This window comes from Parasteatoda tepidariorum, chromosome 10 (assembly GCF_982258835.1).
Source record: "Parasteatoda tepidariorum strain Cologne lab strain chromosome 10, Ptep-v5.0, whole genome shotgun sequence".
Taxonomy (NCBI): Eukaryota; Metazoa; Arthropoda; class Arachnida; order Araneae; family Theridiidae; genus Parasteatoda; species Parasteatoda tepidariorum.
Genome location: NC_141764.1, coordinates 75,219,846 through 75,238,995, shown reverse-complemented (window position 1 = coordinate 75,238,995; position 19,150 = coordinate 75,219,846). Strand labels below are relative to the sequence as shown.

The 19,150-nt window shown below is 30.0% G+C and overlaps 1 protein-coding gene across 6 annotated transcripts in view; it reads left to right on the top strand.

Moving 5' to 3' along the window:
• Nucleotides 1–19,150, top strand: part of LOC107437684 (protein madd-4) — a 295,061-nt gene that overhangs the window by 231,364 nt on the left and 44,547 nt on the right. For all 6 annotated transcript variants that reach the window (XR_015429639.1, XR_015429640.1, XM_087153040.1 and 3 more), the window contains exons 7-10: nucleotides 1,022–1,223; nucleotides 2,075–2,246; nucleotides 6,701–6,797; nucleotides 8,128–8,258. Coding sequence is in view for 4 of the 6 variants with exons in the window: in XM_087153040.1 (XP_087009166.1) it covers nucleotides 1,022–1,223; nucleotides 2,075–2,246; nucleotides 6,701–6,797; nucleotides 8,128–8,258 (602 nt within the window). In the remaining 2 variants the exon portion in view is untranslated. The remainder of the gene's footprint in view (nucleotides 1–1,021; nucleotides 1,224–2,074; nucleotides 2,247–6,700; nucleotides 6,798–8,127; nucleotides 8,259–19,150) is intronic.

Genomic DNA, 19,150 nt, shown 5'->3' with positions numbered 1-19,150 from the left:
TTAAATTCCACTGCTGACATGCCCTGCACTGATGCTTTTTTAAAGTTAAGTGCCACTGTCCAGTTTACCCTGCCATAGTAGTGCCACCTACTGATTTGTAAAGTAACTACACAGAACGATCGCATATTAGGAAAATACCCGTTTTTGTTTAGTTCTTGGTATAAAAGTTGTTAAAATTCGTCACAAATTTGCGCAGTCGGTTACCATGGCATTAAAGTATGATTCATCCAGTAGATAGATTAATATTTAGTTACATATTTTTTATTTTTTAAGTATTTATTGATATATTTACAAAACCAGTTTTGAATTCCGATATTTTTAGTAATTTTTATTTTACTGTTTATTTACTTATAATTGTTATTTTAAATCAGAATGTTAATCATATTTGCTAATCAGAACTTACAAAGTATAGATAGTGGTACTACAAAACATAGATTAAGCAAATTGTATAAATTACAGTAAAGTTTAAAATAATGTAGTATAATTTTTAATTCGGTCAAAATTATTCTTTAAATAAATTCTACTAAAAGTTACTTCGAACAAAGATTAGATGTTAAAAGCATTATTGAAATTATGAAAAGATGCAATTGAACAACTTTCAAAACCACATTTTCATAACCGCTAACATTTAAAGAATTTACGTCTGCCAAATTTTACGGAACGAAGCAGTTATTATGCAGGGTTATTCATTATTCCCTCCGGGGTTTCCAAGCGTTATAGTAAAAAAACGAAGACGAATATGGCAAAAAAGAACATATGAAATTATTCCGAAAGTATTCAAGTTTCAATTTAAGCAGTTGCCGGTAGATGGCAGTAACATGTACCACTGAAGCCAGTTGTAGTAAAGAAAAATGACGTTTACAGGCGGAGGGAATTATGAATAACCCTGTATTCTGAGTGGCAAAATAAATAAATAAATACTTATGAAATTTGATGAAATTTTATTACTAATTTTAAAAACGTGAAGTGCAAGCGAATATTTTTTTAACACTTTTAAAGTTTTGTTTTAAATTTTTTGTAGGTGGGTCACAGATAGTTGGAGTCCGTGTTCTGCCTCGTGTGGAGGAGGCCGCCAATCTCGCCAAGTCCATTGCGCTCAAATGGGAACAGAGGGTTTGCGCAGTCCCGTTTCGGCTGATCAGTGCCTTCGCCAAAAGCCTTTAACGGAGCGACCCTGCAATTTAGTACCGTGCCCTCAATGGATAAATGGCCCTTGGTCAGGAGTAAGTAATCCTTTCTGGTAAAAGAAATCTTTGTGAACAGAATGCTGACCAAAGCAATTTTAAAACATCATGTGATTCACGACGACTACCGTAAATACAGATTTTTGAAATTCTTGCACAAATTAATTTAAAAAAGACACAAATCGGGGTCACCAATTGATATTTACGTTCCATCACGCTCTTAAAATATAGTTTTAGAATTCTCGTCAAAAGCAAAGTCTGAAAAGTATGCGCATTAATGGCCTCTAATTACTTTTTACGTTCTTTTCCGCCCTTAAAAAAATATAAAGTGAGTTACTCAAAATATTGGCACTACAAATAGTATGAGAACTGCCGTAAAAACGTATTTATTTCATAATTTGGATTGTAAATGCAGTCGAATATAGAGTGACGAACTTATCTTTAAAATTAACGAATTCATTGTAAGATTTAAGACTAATGGATATTTAGTAACCTTTAAAACTAACGAATACATTGTAAGCTTTGAGACTAATGGATACTTAGTAACCTTTAAATTTAAAGAATACACTGCAAGTCTTAAGACTAATGGATACTTAGTAACCTTTAAAACTAACGAATTCATTGTAAGCTTTAATGGATACTTAGTAAGCTTTAAATCTAACGACTACATTGTAAGCAGTAAGACTAATGGGTACTTAATAACCTTTAAAATTAACGAATACATTTTGCGCTTTAAGACTAACGAACACTTTAAGTTTAACAAATACATTATAACCTGCGAGACTAACGAATACGTTGTCAACTTTAAGACTAACGAATACGTTGTCACCTTTAAGACTAATGGATATATTGTTACCTTTAAGACTAACGAACATGATTTTCGATTTCAGTGTTCTGTGACATGTGGAAAGGGTCTGAAGATCCGGTCGGTGAAATGCGAGGACGCTAAAGGTCAGCACAGCGAAGATTGTGATATCGAACACATGCCTAAAACAAAACAGGAGTGTGATAGTGGGCTTGTATGTGGCAAATCTGAGGACCCTGGTACTTATCTATTCTCTGGTAAGAAAAAACAAAACCCGGTTACACGTTTTAATATAGTTATTGTAACTATATAAACACAACTGGTTTTGAACTGAAAAAAGGAGCAGCATAAACTGAGAAAATCTATAAGACCTGCATTAAAGAAAATCAGCCAGTATATTATTAAGACATACTAAAGATATATTCAGTAAAACATACTACATAAAATCAAGACATACTAAATTGAAGTGTTGCTATTGACAATTTAATATAGTTAATGGGGTTTGATTTTATATGACATATGGCACAGTAATCGAGTTATTTGTATGTTTTGATTAATTAAATATTTGCACAGAGATATGGGGTGGTAAAGAATACAAATGCAATTTCAATTTGCTGTTAAAAGAAAAAGAAAAAAAAAGAGCCACTGATTAGAATGACCTGATATTTAATCTAAATATTTAGGAAGAAATAATATTCTTTCTTCTTCTTTGCAATTGAAAAAAGTAGAGCCGTGGTTCGCCTTCCAATGAGGTGAAATCGGGTTCGAATCCTAGCTACGGCTGGTCGATACGAATCCCGCACCGATCACAGTGCTGACTTCAAAATATCCTTAGTGGTAAACAGATCATGGGTTAGAATCCCCTTGCCGTGAGACTAACTGTGGGAGGTTTTCGTGGTTTTCCTCTCCACGTAAAACAAATGCTGGTTTGTTTCATTAAGAAGTCCTCTACGAAGACAAAATCTCTACAAATACTTGATACAGAAGTTCCCTTGTCTTCTGGAATGGGTTCAAAATTTCAAGGCTACGGGGTTGAATATTCGTAGTCGTAAACCCAAAATTGAGTCGACTGTTCAACTATGGTTCAAAAATGAAATTGATAGTTCAGAAGTTGACTGGTAGATGACGCTACTCTCTCCATAAAACGCTCATTAAAAGTAGTGACATGTTGTGGAACTTATCTACCACGAGAAAGTGGTACCTCACCAGATAGGGAAATATTAGTTCTTGATTGTCCTTCTGCTTGAAAAAGCAAAGCCACAAACAGCAAAAATAAATAAATAAATCAAATATTTAGCTGTCCCTGGGCCATATATTACAGAAAAATCGAAATTAAAATAGGTTTTTAATTACCTCTTGGCCAAAAAACCATTGATAAACCAAAAAGTGATGAAACTCAGAAGAAGTTTAATGTAGACTAAAAGTTTTATCTATTAAATTTTAATCAGCTAGTGTAGAAGCAGCAACAAACGGAAAGGGCCAAGGATGCACAGTAACCACACATCTTGACCCTTTCTGATAATGATTAGCAATTGTTTTGGTCATCAAAATCTTCGTCCTTTATTTAGTTATAAATCCCCACTTCCATTACACTTTCTTAATGGTTTCAATCAGTTCAAATATAAACGTAAACAAATAAAAACAACCATGGTCCCTTCCAAATCCTCTTCTTCATATTCCATAAAAATTGGCAATTTTAATCTCTTCAAAATCGCCATTGTCCCTTTTAGATCCAAAGCAACAGCTTAAGTAGGCAAGATATCGTCGTAACTGTTTAAGCTATTTCATAACGTTCATAATAAGAAAAAACGCCTTAAACCAAATGTAAGATATCTTTGCGACTGCAAAATTTGCATTGACTAAAAACTACAAAAAATAATTCTTTTGTACAAAATGGACACTTTGAAACAAAAATTCAACAGTTGAAGAGTTTTGTGATTTTCCTCTTTATATAATGTGAAACAATGCACATAATTTCATTATTATAGTGGGGAAAATGAACCTTCATGCAAACATAACAATTATATTTGGAATTATTAGTTCTGGTGGTCGCAAAAAGCTGTTATTAATTGTGGTGATGCTTAATTAAGTATCACTTGTGGTGATACACTAGTGATACTACATTAAGGAAATAAGTACATTCGCATTTGAAACATTTAAACTTTACATTTTTCTGTTCTAAATTTATTTATTTAAAAAAAAACATCACGGTTTAATGGCAATTAAAAAAATTAAGTTCATTTATTTATTTTTTAAATAGTTCTTTTGGCAAACTATACTTTAATTTTAGTCGAATTAAATCGAATTTCGAATTCAAGTCAAATTAAATATTTCTTCGAACATGTTAATTGTGCTATTAAATATGTTATCAACATGTAAGCCTTTGAACTCTGAGTGTGTGAAAATCCGATTAACAAAATTATGGTGTTTTTGGCACAATTCAGTATTATGGCTTCAGGAATATGAATGTATCATTATGTGTGTAATGTAATATTTTAAAATTATGTAATTAAAAAAAAGTATAAGCAAAAAATTATAAGCAAAAATTTATAAGCAAAACTATTCATGATAACACATATTCAAGTTATAACTCCCCCAAAATTTAATTCGAGTTAATGTTTCCTTATTACGGTTTATTTATTTTAAGATCATGTAATTAAAATAGGTTTTTCAAACACTGTTTAAGTTATTTGCATTAAAAAATTCAATCAACAAAACTAAATACAAATTAAAACACTAAACCTAGTATCATTTTTAAACATTTAAGATATTTTGTCAGAATGATTGAAATCAACAATTTACAAAGTTTGACTGGTGTTTAAAAAATCACGTTAAAGAAAAGTTTAAAAAAGTTTTTATTTTTAAATCTCTGAAACTTATTCTACTTCATTCAAAGCAATCGATCATTGTCATATAAAAATGTCAACGCGCACAGACAGAGAAGAAGTCTGAAATCAATTGATTTTTAGTCGCTTTCAAAGCTAATAAAAGAGAAAAAAACCTAATAGAGTCGAATTCGACCTATTTAGAGTTTTTTTATGTAAATTTTGTTTGCTCTAATTACAAAATGAAGTTTTGTGCCATTAAAGTATGCATAATGGATAAATTTATTTGAATCCACTAATAGCTAAATTCAAAATGGATAATTTTCCATACCAGTGTATCGTTTTATACGAAGTGAAAAAAATTGTTCTAATGTTCACATTCGTAATCGTTTGAAGTATATAAATTATAATTGAATTTGAAATCCTTAAATCAGTTATTGATTTGAGTAAAAATATATATATAGAATAAAGTATACAAAAATAGGAAGTTATTCAGATAGGCTAATAGTTTGGTTTAAAATAGAAAATTTCTTTTTTCTTTTCAAATCAACTTATCCGTTGTTGCTAAATGGAAAAGTTTGTTCAAATAAATTAATTCTTTTAATTTTTCGGTATCATTTATGCATTACAGTAGAAATAAACAAACTGTTAAAGTCAGAGAGTAATTTGTTTTGTAATATGAATTCAAATTAGACAATTAGAATCAGAAAGCACGTTGATTCGAATTAAATTAGCTGACGGGAGTTGGTTTACTATTGTATTAATTAGTGATTAAAACTACGATTGATTCTAACCGATTTATTTAAATCAGTTATTTGAATAAAATCAACTTTGTTGGTAAAGATATACTTTCGGATTTTAATTCATCGGGCTGATTTTAGTGATCTGATGAAAATAAGCTTAATAATTAATTTTAAACAAGGTTATAGTTATTCAATATTGTTATTTTAATCAGTTGAGTCGTACCAGTTGGTTGTAATCTGTTGTTTTAAATGAAATTTGAGTCATGGTTTTATCAGTAATTCGAGTCAGTGATACGGTTAGATAATCATGATATAATGATTAAATAAAATAAGGAACTAATGGTCCGATTTCATCCTGATTCAACTCAATTAATAAAATATTTAATGATTTATGAATTAACAGTACTTTGAAAAATAATGTACAGTGCGTCAAAAAAAAAAAAACTATCCTGAATAGCTTTTGATCTAATAATCGGATCTTCACGATCTAGGACTCAATCTTCATGGTTTGAGGGGGTGACCTCAAATATGATAATTTGTGCAGACGATATTTTAAGTTACGAAATCAGACACAAAAACGTACTTTATCTGAATAAACAATCAGAATTTTTCGATGGAATCGAATTTCTGACCCTTAAAATGTAAGGGATAGTCGCAATCTGGAAAATATGATCTCCATAGTTTCATCAGGAGAGCAGTTCAAAGTTTAGACCCCTTAATGTTAACTTTTTTGCGTATTTCGCCATATCTCGAGATTTTTTTAAGAGAATTGAAAATTTTTTGCACACAATTATAAAATTCGTTTATCCAACGATAATTCCACGCAATAAAGAACTTTATTAAATATTTATTATTTTATTTAATAATAGTAAAAAAAAAAGTTTGATAAGTAAGATATAATTGATATCATTTTAAAGTATGCAATTTTACACGACAAAATACAAAATTTGAGCGAAATTGGTCGAATAGTTCCTGAGAAAAATTATAAATCTACGACTTATTTGTAAAACCTTAAAAAAAGACGTAAAATTTCAATCGCACACATTAAGTGATGAAATGTCAAATGACAGAGTTAAGCATGGTTTTTGATTTCCGTGTTTACTCAAATAAATTTTAATTTAAAATTTTTTTTCTTACTTACAGACATCTTTAAAGGATCACAAGAAGATTCTCCACCAAGACCACCTTATTGGTCCTCATCTTACTCCAAAAAAGCATCCGACGTTTCAACAGAACCAAGGTAGGCAGTTTTTATTTCGCACTAAGTTTGCAATTTTTGCGTTCATGATGTTAACTATTTAGGTTCAGTAAAATCTTAAAAAGTATTTTCTGTGTTATATCTTAATAATGTAAGAATACTCTGTCTCCAGTTTCCCATTGTTGGGAGTACAAATTAGTTCGGTCCGTTTTTTTTGTGGTCAAAAATGCATTTATTTTTAAACAAAATGGATGAACAGATTAATCAAAGTATTGTCCATCGTTGGCTACTGCTTTTTCCCACCTCTCAGGCGATTTTCGAACTCCATCTCGAGAAAATGTCTCGTCTTTTGAGGCAATCCAAGTTAGGGGCCAATTTTCGATTTCTGCAAAAGGAGTGAACCGGTAACCTGCCAAATCGTGCTGCATCTGTTGGAACGACCAATAATCAGAAGGAGCAATGTCTGGTAAATACGGCGGGTTCGATGAAATATCCCATTTAAGCTTTTCCAAAAACTTTTTACGACTTTTGCGACATGAGGCCGGCCGTTATCATGCAGAAGAATAACTTTGTCATGTCTTTGCTCATATTCCGTCCGTTTTTCCCGTAATGCACGGCTCAAACGAATCAATTGTAGCCTATGCCGATCGCCCGTAATGAAATCGCCACGTTGTAGCAGCTCATAGTATACAACACCATTCAACATTCTTCTTTCACCATTCACCATTCTTGACACGTCGAAACCATTCCCTACATGATTTATCAGTTGGAGCATTGTCACCATAAACTTCTACAAGCATTTGATGCGCTTCAGCTGCACTTTTCTTGCAATTAAAGCAGAAACATAAAACCTCCCACAAATGCTGCTTAGTTACCACAAAATTTGATATATTCAACGAAGTAAAAAAACAAGGCTTCTGTGTGAAACTCAAAGCGATATAAACTAAATATTATTGACAGATGTCTAACCTCTCTGAAACCACCGAAACCAGCTGTCACTATGAAGCATTTATAGCAGCCAGAGCCATCTTTTGAAAACGGACCGAACTAATTTGTACTCCCACTATAATAACGTTTAAGCACTCAGCAAAAGACAAAAAATTCACATTATTTTATTCCAATGTAATACAAATATTTTGCTTTCTTATTTAAGAAATTGTTAGAACTCACGTTTATTGTTCACGCCCTCGGTTAAAAATATAAAAAATTAACTTTTATCTGCAAGGGCAATGGAAATCGATGTTGAACAAAATTTTAATTTTCCAAGATTTTGAAATTTTTACATTTGTTATGATGTCAATGCAAAAGAAACAAACTGTTGATGGTAATATGGTTGTCAAATAATTTATGCATAATACTTTTGTTTTAATAGTTATGTTGTCGGCGAATGGGGTCCCTGCAGTGTATCCTGTGGTCAAGGTTTCCGAAAAAGAACAGTTGATTGCAAAATTTTCCTTGAATTTTCAAAAACAGTCGCCAAATTGCAGGATTATGAATGTCCGGGTAAGTTTGAAATATTTTTTTAAAATTATTTATTTAGATCTCGAGTTCAATCTTATCATAATGACAATAGGGCACGTTGAAGGTGTTGACAACCAGTCTTAATTCTTCTAAAAAAACTTCTTGATAATAACACTTTTGAACAAATCTCCTAGTACGCTTTAACATTTTGTTGATTCTGCATCTTCTCGCTCTATTTAAAGCCTGTGAACTCTGATATGCCACATATTTTTAGTATCTCTGAAATTTTTACGTCTATATTTAGGCTGATGACTTATCCAAACTTGCAGGATTAAAGAAACGAAAAAGCAATCGGTTACGACAGGTACCAATAACCTGTAAGTGCTGATTTGTGAAAACGAATTATTTTATAACCAGAATTATTATTTAATCAGCCGGCCTAATTCTGAGTTTATGACTATCAAGCCTTGTAATTTTGAACACCTCAGAAGACAAGGGAATTCGAGATCAAGCATTATGGAAAAATTAGCCTTCGTAAAAGACTTTTTGATGGAACAAACTCACATTTGTGTTTCATGGAGAGGCAAACCACGAAAAACTCCGACAGGTAGCCCGACAACAAGAGGATTCTTACCCATGATCCGCTTACCACTGAGGATATTTTACGTCAGCCCTGAATCCTAGCCACCGCTAAGATTCTGGGTCTTTTTATTGGGATGTATTTGCTCGATCCCCTGAGCAACCACGGCTTAAAAAAAATTATTAGAAACAGTGGGCTGTGGATGCTTGTTTTCCACTAAATGTTCTACCGGGAACGTTAATGTAGAGGGATAGCAGATTCAAGTTCAGCCACAAATCTGGGTATATTTTGTCTTTTTACGCCTTTCTGAATTTGTTTGTTTGCGCTTTTTTCTATCAACAATTTTGTAAGAATTTGCAATAAATTCTTACATAAATGAAACAAACTAAAGTCAACTATTTAATGAATAAAGAACAAAAAAGGGTCTTGTAATTCTGCATGTTGGAGGAGGATCCGTATCCCGTCGCAGTTAATAAAACTGATTATGTATGTGAATAAGTGAATGAAAAAAATGAGAGAAGTCTAGATGGGTGGGCCTTGTAATTGTCATACATTAATCTTTACCTAATACCCAGAAAATTAGGAAATAGTATATTCGTTTCCGGCCGCAACCCTAGAGTCTTTTTTAAAACTCGTACTATGTTGTTGTTTTTATTTACCTCAACTCAACACGGGCTTATAAATGAGTTTCAGTTCAAATGTACAGGCCTAAAGACTGATATTTCAAATGCTAAATACAACTCCACAAGTTTTTTCAAACCACAAACCATTTCTGATTTTTTAGTGCTAGCCTCAACCATAAGTCTCGTTAATGGAAATACTGATCTATAAGCTGAAGCGAAGAGCTCGTTGCACTATTGTACAGTTTAACAGTTTCGGACCATAAAGGAAATGATGTTCGTGTTCTCAAGTCGATGAGGATTTTTAAAGCTTACAAGCTAATAGCACAATTTTAGAAATATATCGAGCGATAAAATGGCGCAGATGTGCGGAATTTCGATTTTTGGTCGGGTTATACACTCCCCAGTTACAGAATATCTACACAATTAATTGATAGTAATCACATAAATATATTTTACAATGCTTCATTAGTCTCATACGTCAATCTTATGGATTACAATCTTAAATCAAGATCTGCTATAACTTTCGGCAGGTTCATAAATAACAACGACACGAATAACGCTTTAAAAAACAAGCTATTTGTCAAGTATTCTCTGATGTTATCAGAACCTTAGTTTCTGAACTATCCCGGTATAAGGATATCTACTTCAAATAAACAGCCGAACGGACTACGTAGTGATCGGGGAGCTTACCTCAGATCAGAAGGTCCTGGGTTCAAATCCCGGACGAGGCATAGATGTTCTTTTTCTTTCTGCACAACTTTACTGTTGGAGCAGCGTTGGCCCACCTATTATGGTGCCTCTGAAAGCGTGGCACACAGATCTGCCCATTTAGCACATGAATGACGAATGGCACACAGATCTGTCCATTTAGCACATGAATGACGAATGTCAATCGGGTGGGCATTGGAAACAAATTCAAATAAACATTAATAGTGTATGTGCTTGAAAGCACTGAAGTTCTGCACTAAATTCTGGGCTCGAACCTGTGACGTTAGTCTCACAAATACCCATGACGATATGTCAAAAATGAGCTGTTGTCAGCCTACAAAACAAGAAAATATGTAATAATCCTCTGTCGAATATAGCTAGTGACTACAAGTCGGAAAGGGTTTCATTGGACCGCCTCATTCTCTGTGGGGTAACTTTTGTTATCCTTCTTCAACTGGACATGGGGCCTCCCTGGCCGAGCGGTATCGCCGGTCCAAACGCTCTGTTAAGCGTGGAGGTAGCGGGTTCGAATCCCGCCGTAACCCTGGATGTATTCTTTGTGATGTCTTTCTCTGAATTGTTCTATCTGTATTTTCTACTTGACAATGACTTATAAGCCTATATTGAGCACACAAGTCAGCAAATGTATGTAATTTCAATAAAATAAAATAAATAAATCAACTTGACGAAGGCTTATAAGCCACCCTTAGCAATTAACACAAAAGCTTGAATACGTATGAGTAACAATAAATAAATAAAACTAAAATAAAAAGTTGAAGAATGGGAATAATATGAAGTATAGTGTCGTAAATAAAAGGGTGAGTATGTGTAAAATTGTTTTTAAATGTCTTTATTTTCCTTCACATTTCTAAAAGTTTGTTAAATGAATTCAAAAACAATCTGTAAAGTTCTGAATCTGTTTGAAATTAAGACTTAGTCAAACAATCAAAGCAAAATTAATTTTAAAAAATATATCAGGAATTATGAAAATATAAAAAATAAAATTCATCGTGCACAGTTTTTTTTCGTCAATGTACAGTAAAGTAAAAATAAATTTGCATTTCAGTTTCTGCAGTTTAGAGTATTAGATACTTTCTAGTATATATTTAATATATAAAGGTCTTTGAATCTTTCTCTACAAATTAGAGACATATTACGATTACATTACTATTTAATAACACTTTCGAAAAGTTTTGTTTTCAAATTATTATCAATGTATTGTACTCCTTCTATCAGTTTAAGTTTCACAATTGATGTATACTCTAGAAAGGTTTATGGAGCAGTATAATAATAAACCACATCAGAGTCTTTAGCAGAAAAAACATCACGATTTCTTTGGGGAAAATGTATATTTCTGAGCATTGTGCGCTTAAGTAGTTTCAAACTTATTGGTAACTATTTGAAAACAACACTAAGGAATAGTTTGAGTTGAAAAAAATATAAACCATTACTATCTTGCTCCACACTCTTCAAGTTTATAATAACGAAGGCTGTACAAAAATCAATTGCTTATTATATAATCAATATCTCAACTTGTTCTATGTTGTTTTTATACTTTATTTTAAATTACCAATATTTGTTTTTCTGAATGCTAACCATAGAGTTTGACCACATTATTTATAAATATTATAATAATATTTTGACTTCCACTGTAAACTACGCATTCATTTCATTAGAATAGCAAAATTAGTGTCAACCAATTACTTAAGTGTCTTCCTACTTTCACAGCTTAACTTCAAAAGGTTAAGGTATCAAACGGGGGCAATCTTTAATTAAAATGTCAAATACATGTTTTGTAATTAAATTTCTAAGCCTCTATTTCCTGTTAAGGTGTTTATTTGTACTATACATATTATTTAGGTAATCACACGACTATTTTGCTATTTATTTTATTCTTAATAAAATATATATTTAATGTTCAATTTAGAATAAAATGAAAATAAAAAATATAAATGTAGATATAATACACCGAAAAATTCTTTAATGAATTTCCACAATAGTACATAGTTTTTATAATTAAAAGCATAATGTTTTTTTTTATTTTGCATTAAAAAAAGTTAACTATCTTTTTTAAAATTTTAAATATTATTTACTACAGAATTGCAATTTTGTAAATCCAAGTTTTAATTTATTTCAAATAACTGAATTGACTTGAATTTGTTTATAATTAATCGCATTTTATAATGCTAAACATAGGCGCTTTTTATTTTTAATCAGAAATTTTTATTTGACCTAAACTTAAATTTGTTTTAATTTTAATTTATTTTTAAAAGAACTTTTGTGTTTTTTTTCTCCAAAATTTACTTAAAATTTGAATTTATGTTTTTAAAGGTCCCATTATATTAAACATTTAAATTCTAAAAAAAAACGTATCGATACTGATTAGATATGCATTTTGAAATTTCTTATGTTTGTAAATTTCAGATCAATGCAGCGAGCTGCTTTATTGAAGTTATTTTAATATTGAATTTCTTTATTTTATCTATAATTTGAAGAATATTTTTTTTTTGTGTACATAAAGTTATTTAATGCTTTTTTATAAATAAATATTGTATATATGTTTTCAAAAATATTTTATGGATAAAAGAAAAACTTTATTTAAATATTCACCCAATTCCGCACAATCCACAGATTTATTCTGCTGTTGTTGAGTTTCTTTAATTTTTATTGGCTAATCAAAAACAATAAATTAATGGGTGATAAAAAATAATTAATTTTTTAAAAGTTTATTTTTTGAACTTTCTATCAAAAGAAATTTTAGTTTGATCTTTCTTTCTGTACAGTAATTAAAAAAATAGAACTTTTGATATAGGAAGGAAAAACTATGCACATTAGTTATTACAATTAAATACTTCAGTGAGGAAAACTGTACCCGACGAAACATTATCGAGATTGATCAGAGCATTAATCAACAGAAACTAAACACCTTATACGGTTTCACCTGAAATATAAATTTTTTTTTATTATTTCAATCCCTTACTGATCGCCATTGATTTTTCCACACTTAAATTCTTGAATTTACAACGCTTAATATCCATATTATTAGAATTCATTCTTTACAAGGATTTTAAAAGTAAAAATTAAAGTCTAGTTTTACAGAACGCTTTTTATGGGATTTTTTCTCAAGACCTTTTCTTTTGAGAACAAAACCAATTTTAATCACTTTTCAAAATCGTTTCGTCAACTTAAATTACGTAGTGTCAAGGAATTTAAAAATTTTACATTTTTAAACTTAATCTTTTTTACCATCAATGATAAATCAAATAATTAATTGAAACATTATTGTTTATAAACTTCTTGTTTTTTGCTCAAAATTCGAAACGAATTTAGTAAATGAGTACAAAAGGTTTTCTGTTCGCAAATTTGATTCGAGAGATTCGACAGACATTCAGAATTTTTTCCAGAATGCAGTTTTTTTACCTCGAATTTCTTGAAAAATGATATATTTATTCAGTGATTCACATTTTCATAATACTGTTAGTAAGGATTATTAAAAAGCATATTTTTAAGGACTTTTTTTATTAAGGACTTATTAAAAAGCGTATTTTAAAGCGTGCCTTTTAGACCCTTAAGAGATTATATCTCGATGTAATAAAATCCATCATTAGACCAAAGGTTATTAGTGATCATTTTTACTGTATACAGCTTATGTACCGCGAACGATCATCAATACATGTTAATACATCCTAGATAGTAATGTAAGGTTGATTTTAATGTCAGCAACAACCTTTATTAAATAACCCAATAAGATTAATAAATGATGAGCAAATGAACCAAATTTCAAACAATGTTAAATTTAACAAGACTAGGTTACGCTCTATGAGATTCGCATTAAGCTTGCATAAAAAACCCTTGTATATCAAGATTGTATCTGCCCTTGCAAAAAAAAGGCTAAGAAAACCTTCTAAAATTGCGGATGAATCATCATTTGCAAAGATAAAGAACAGAAAGCGTTCTCACACCAAGGACAAATTCACCTTCTCAAGGTTTATTTTAGATTTATGAACATCACTGAAACAAGGTTTATTTGCGCAGGTTTTTTTATTCTTTATTTAATACTTTAAAAGTGAAGATTGGTCTAATCATTAAGTTTCCAACACAAACGCATGCTGCCTAGACAAATGAATGAAAAAAGGCAAGGTTAACAGTAAAAGCAAAAAAAAAAAACTAGTTTTTTTGCGGGCTTTCATTTGATCTTTATGGAAATAAGCTTGGTAGACTAATATTTTTTATGAAGTTAAATAAATAATTAATTAGTCAAAATTTCTATGCCAATCAAATGAAAATACAACGGTTTCCGAAATGTTGCCTGATATTTAGGCATCCCTTTTGATAAAATTTGATTTTATGATCCAATTTTTTCATTCTGATCACTTCTGAATTTTTCATTGATCATAGATATTATTAAAGATATACTAATTAATAAGGAATAATTAATTATCAATTAAAACAATTTATAATTAATTTTCTGTATCCTTTGTGAATGAGATTTCAGCACTAATGAAAGAATCTTTTATCTGGTATTATTTGTTCAGGAAACTAATATTATGAACAATTAATTTAAAAATTCTGTTTTAAACATATATTCTTGTCTAAGAGCAGATCTAAAAAACAGTTGAACTATTTCAACTGTTTGTTATTAATTTAAATTTTACTATCCAAAATCTTTTCAAACTTTTATACAGCAGTTTAATAAAAACACGAGAATGCGTATCAATGTTATGCCACATTTAATGATTCTCAAAAGAAAAACATATATTTATTTCTGTACCAAAGAGTAAAAAAATAATACACTTTATGCATGCATAACATTTTTATAAAAAGTAAATTCAATCTTTTGATACAGTTTCAAACAATTTGAATCTTAAATAAACATATATCGACGGATGTTCCATAAACGGTAAAACTTCAATTATGAAAATTATTCAAACTTCAAATCAAAAACAAAATTTTTCCCGAAGCTAGATATTCACTTCAGAAAAATACAAAAACCTAAAAAATGTATTCAGAAAATTCATTTATTGAAATCTTACGATAATATTTTAATCTTATTCAATGGAGAGAGATCAATTATTTAATATTTTGCTTTTATGTCCTCTCTGTCGTACTCTTCTGAAACAGAAACACAAAAGTTTGAAAGAAACTTAACATCTTCAACTTTGCCGACTTTTATAAAAGAGATTTGCTTTTGCGTATTCCAATAGAATCGTTTGCTTTTTAAGAAGCCGCTACTGAAAAACCTTTTCTTTCCACGACTTCTCGACCACTTTGTTCTTCAAGTGCTCGAAATATATTTTTGACATAACCTTTTCTGAAAACATACCTAAGTGCTTGGTGAAGCATTAATACATCATAACTTGATGGCTTAAATTAAAAGATGCGTACTTCTTACTGTGTCAGAAAGAAAATTCGGGCTTTTGAAAGAATTCTTGAAGTAGGTTGAAAGGATTTAGTTAAACATTTGTTCGCTTAAGTTAAAGTTGTAGTTCTTTTTTTTTAATGTTCGTTAAAGAATAAAAATTCTCTTGAAAGATATGATTCTAACATGTGATTTTATGCTTGTTTTATTTATTTATGATCAATATATTGATTTATTTATAGCTACTTGTTGTATGCAAATTATATTTAGTTTGTATTTTAAATTTTACCAAAATTAAGCAATCGTTTGATTTTTAGTCTATTTAACAATGTGTGGAGCATAAAAACCTAATTTTTTTTATTTAGAAGGAGCGAAATAGGCTTTATATTGATAAAAGCAGAAATTAAAAGAACTGTTCAGATTTATGTTCAAGTGTATTTTCAGAGAAATTACATTTTCTTTAAAAAAATTATTTCTGATAAAACGGGAATTTTTAATTCATTGCTTTGTTAATTCTGAAGAGAATACTTGAAGTATTCTGAAGTGTCAGATTTTTTTTCAAGTTATAAAATATTGCAAACTATATCAAATAAATGTATTGCATTATTTGATGTATATACGATATATTTTTAAACTTACTTTTGCGAAATCATTTGCGATGAATTTTTTACATTTTCTAATAAAATTGGATATTTTTACAGTTTAATATAAACTATCTATATTTTTTTTCTTTCTCTTCATGGTTTTGAACAACGTCGAATGCAAGAATATTTGTAAGATAACATAAAATGTTTTTAAATTAGCTGAATTTCATACCTATAGTTTTATGCTTCAATGTCTTTGACTGTTTTATGAATGTTTAAATAGATTCAGAGTTTATTAAGTTTTATTTATTACGCTATGCACAGACAGCAGCTAAAATAATTCAAGTTTTTTTTATTTAACTTAAATGAGATTTTGCATGAAATTCGTGTTAGTAATCTTAACTTCATAAAATATTTACATGTGATTATGTTGCATGAAGAAAAAATAACTTCACAGTGACAAGCTGTACTTTTTGTTGATACAGAGTTAACTTTTAACATTTTGCAGCATTAATGCATATAACTTAGTTGCACACTAAAATATTGAAATAAGGATAAGCTATGCTTTTAATATATTATAAGTTTATTTTATGATGAAAATTTTTTAAATTTCTGCAATTCTAGCAACTTTTTGCAACGAGTAATAACTTCAAGTATCAGAAGAGTGGCCAAACATTTTATTTGCATTCTTCAGTTTTATGTTCTTAACTATTATAAAATCCGTAATCGAGAATTAACTATTGATGTATTTCATTAATTATAATGTTAGAAGAAACTGGTGTGTTTGTGTAAATTACATTCGTTTCAACTTTTTTGAAAAAAATAAAGTAAAAGTTTGTTCTATACAAGTACATATTTCTAAACAGGTTTGCCAAATTTAAGTTTAAATCCTTCCTTGTTATTAAAATTCAAAATATAAGTGAATTTTTTATTCTGGTTTATCGCATTTTGTCTAAAACGAAAATCTCAATAACGGAACCTCAATAACTATACAAACGATTTCAGAAAGCAGGGATAGCCTGTTTGGTAGGGCGTTGGGCCCATGTCCAAGAGGTCGTGAGTGCGATCCCGCCAGCCGAAGATTTCGCGTGTAGTAAATGGTGTATGGGACATTTGTCGAATCAAAAAGTCTTCCAAGTTCCCATAACAAATCAAACATCTGGTAATACTGAATTGGAAATTGATCGTTTACTGGTTCAGGTCAAAATTACGATCTGTGGATGAATGAATGTATGAATGGGTCGAAACGGGCTGTAATGAGTGTGTGTGGCGGAAGACGTATTTTTGGCCATATATGGCGCCACTGAAGAACAAGATACGTACTCCTCTGCTATTAAATTCCTTTAGTTTCCCCAAACAAGCTTGCTGCTATGGCAAGTGGCATTACAAACAACAATAACGATTTCTGCCCATTTATATGAATTGTTTCTGATTGACTTAAATCAAATGCAATCGAATTTTTTTAAATCTCAATAGCAGAACTAACTCAAAATATGTTATCAAAATTAAAATGCTTAGTTGAGATATTTAAGAAAAACCATGTATTCAAATTTTTCAAAAGTGAAAAAAGTTTACAATATTTTTGAGTTCACTAGAATTATTTTTTTAAATCTTAATTTTCGGGGAAGCTAATAGTTAATATTCTGAACAGCTGTCATCAGTGTCATTTTTACAACTAAATGTAGTATATTAGAAAATTAAGCCACATGTAATTTTAACATAATATTTATTTAAACCCAGTATTCAAATAAATTAAATGCTGCTAACAAAAAGCTAAAAAAAAAAACCTTCAATTTCTTATTGCCAGATTCATAAAGAGTGAGAGTTATATTTGTTCCAAAATTATAATAATTTATCAAATTGGCTAATGATACTTCATATATGCTGCTGTTAGTATTTAGATTTATTTTTAACAAGCATTCAAAATCCGTGGCGTCACAGAAAGTTCGGAAATTGCAAGACCCAAATTTATCTCAATTGAAAAAAAAATATTTCATCAATGAAATATTTTTTTAACCTTACTATATTTTGTTTCAATTTTAATTTTGTTAAAAAAAATTGTATAGAAAGTTCGTTGACATTCAACTTAAATAAAAAAAAAATTTCGTAATCATTATATGAGCTACTAACAAATTTTATTTGTACAGTTTATTTATTTGGTTTCGAAGAAGATGCGTTATGTAATTTTTCATATTGTGGAAAATTCTGCTTAAGATATCCAGATATCTTAATCGTATCTTAGCCGTATATAACGATATCTTAAGCGTATTTATCTTAATTCAATTTAATTTACATACTCTAGTGTTATAATTTATATACTCTCTTTTAGCATATTTTCAAAGATATTTGAGCTTTCTTGATAGATAAAAGCATGAACTTTCTCAGTAGTCAAGATATATGAGCTTTCTTAATACATAGATTAAATGTATGAGGTTTTTGATAAATAAGATCTTGTAACTTATTGATAAGATGCAGAGTGTCTTAAATTAAACTGATGGTTTTCAAAAATTTATAACATGAAAACGGTTAAGGATAAAAAATAATTCTTGCAGCAAATTTAAATGACAAGATATAAATTTTTCTTCCTGCGATTTTTGGTTTCAGTTCAGTAATATTTCGCCAGATGTCGCTGCAAATAGTTGACCTGTAAGTCAAAGAAAAATAATTGAAAATCTCACCACAATTTCAAATGTAAATAAAGTAGCAATATTTCTGAAAGGCCATTCGCCAATAAAAATGCCAATCACGCATCGTATTTGGAGGGTAAGATAGAACAGTAAAAGTGACTTGAAGTGCCATCTGTTGGAACATTTTTGTACTGAAACTAGAAATGCTAAGAGAAAAAAAAGTCATGCCTCGTCATATAATTTTGCTGCAAAAATTCTTTTTAATATTTTTTTTTTACTGTTAGAACAAATTTTTGAAAACGGTCAGTCTAATTTAGAACACGCTATATCCGATTTTTTTTTTATACATAAATAAGATTGATGAACTTTCTTGCTTCGTCTGGGTCGCTTTGAACAAAAAAGGTTCTTTCCATCCATTTTTCACCGTTTGCAATGCAAATTCTTGTCAACTGA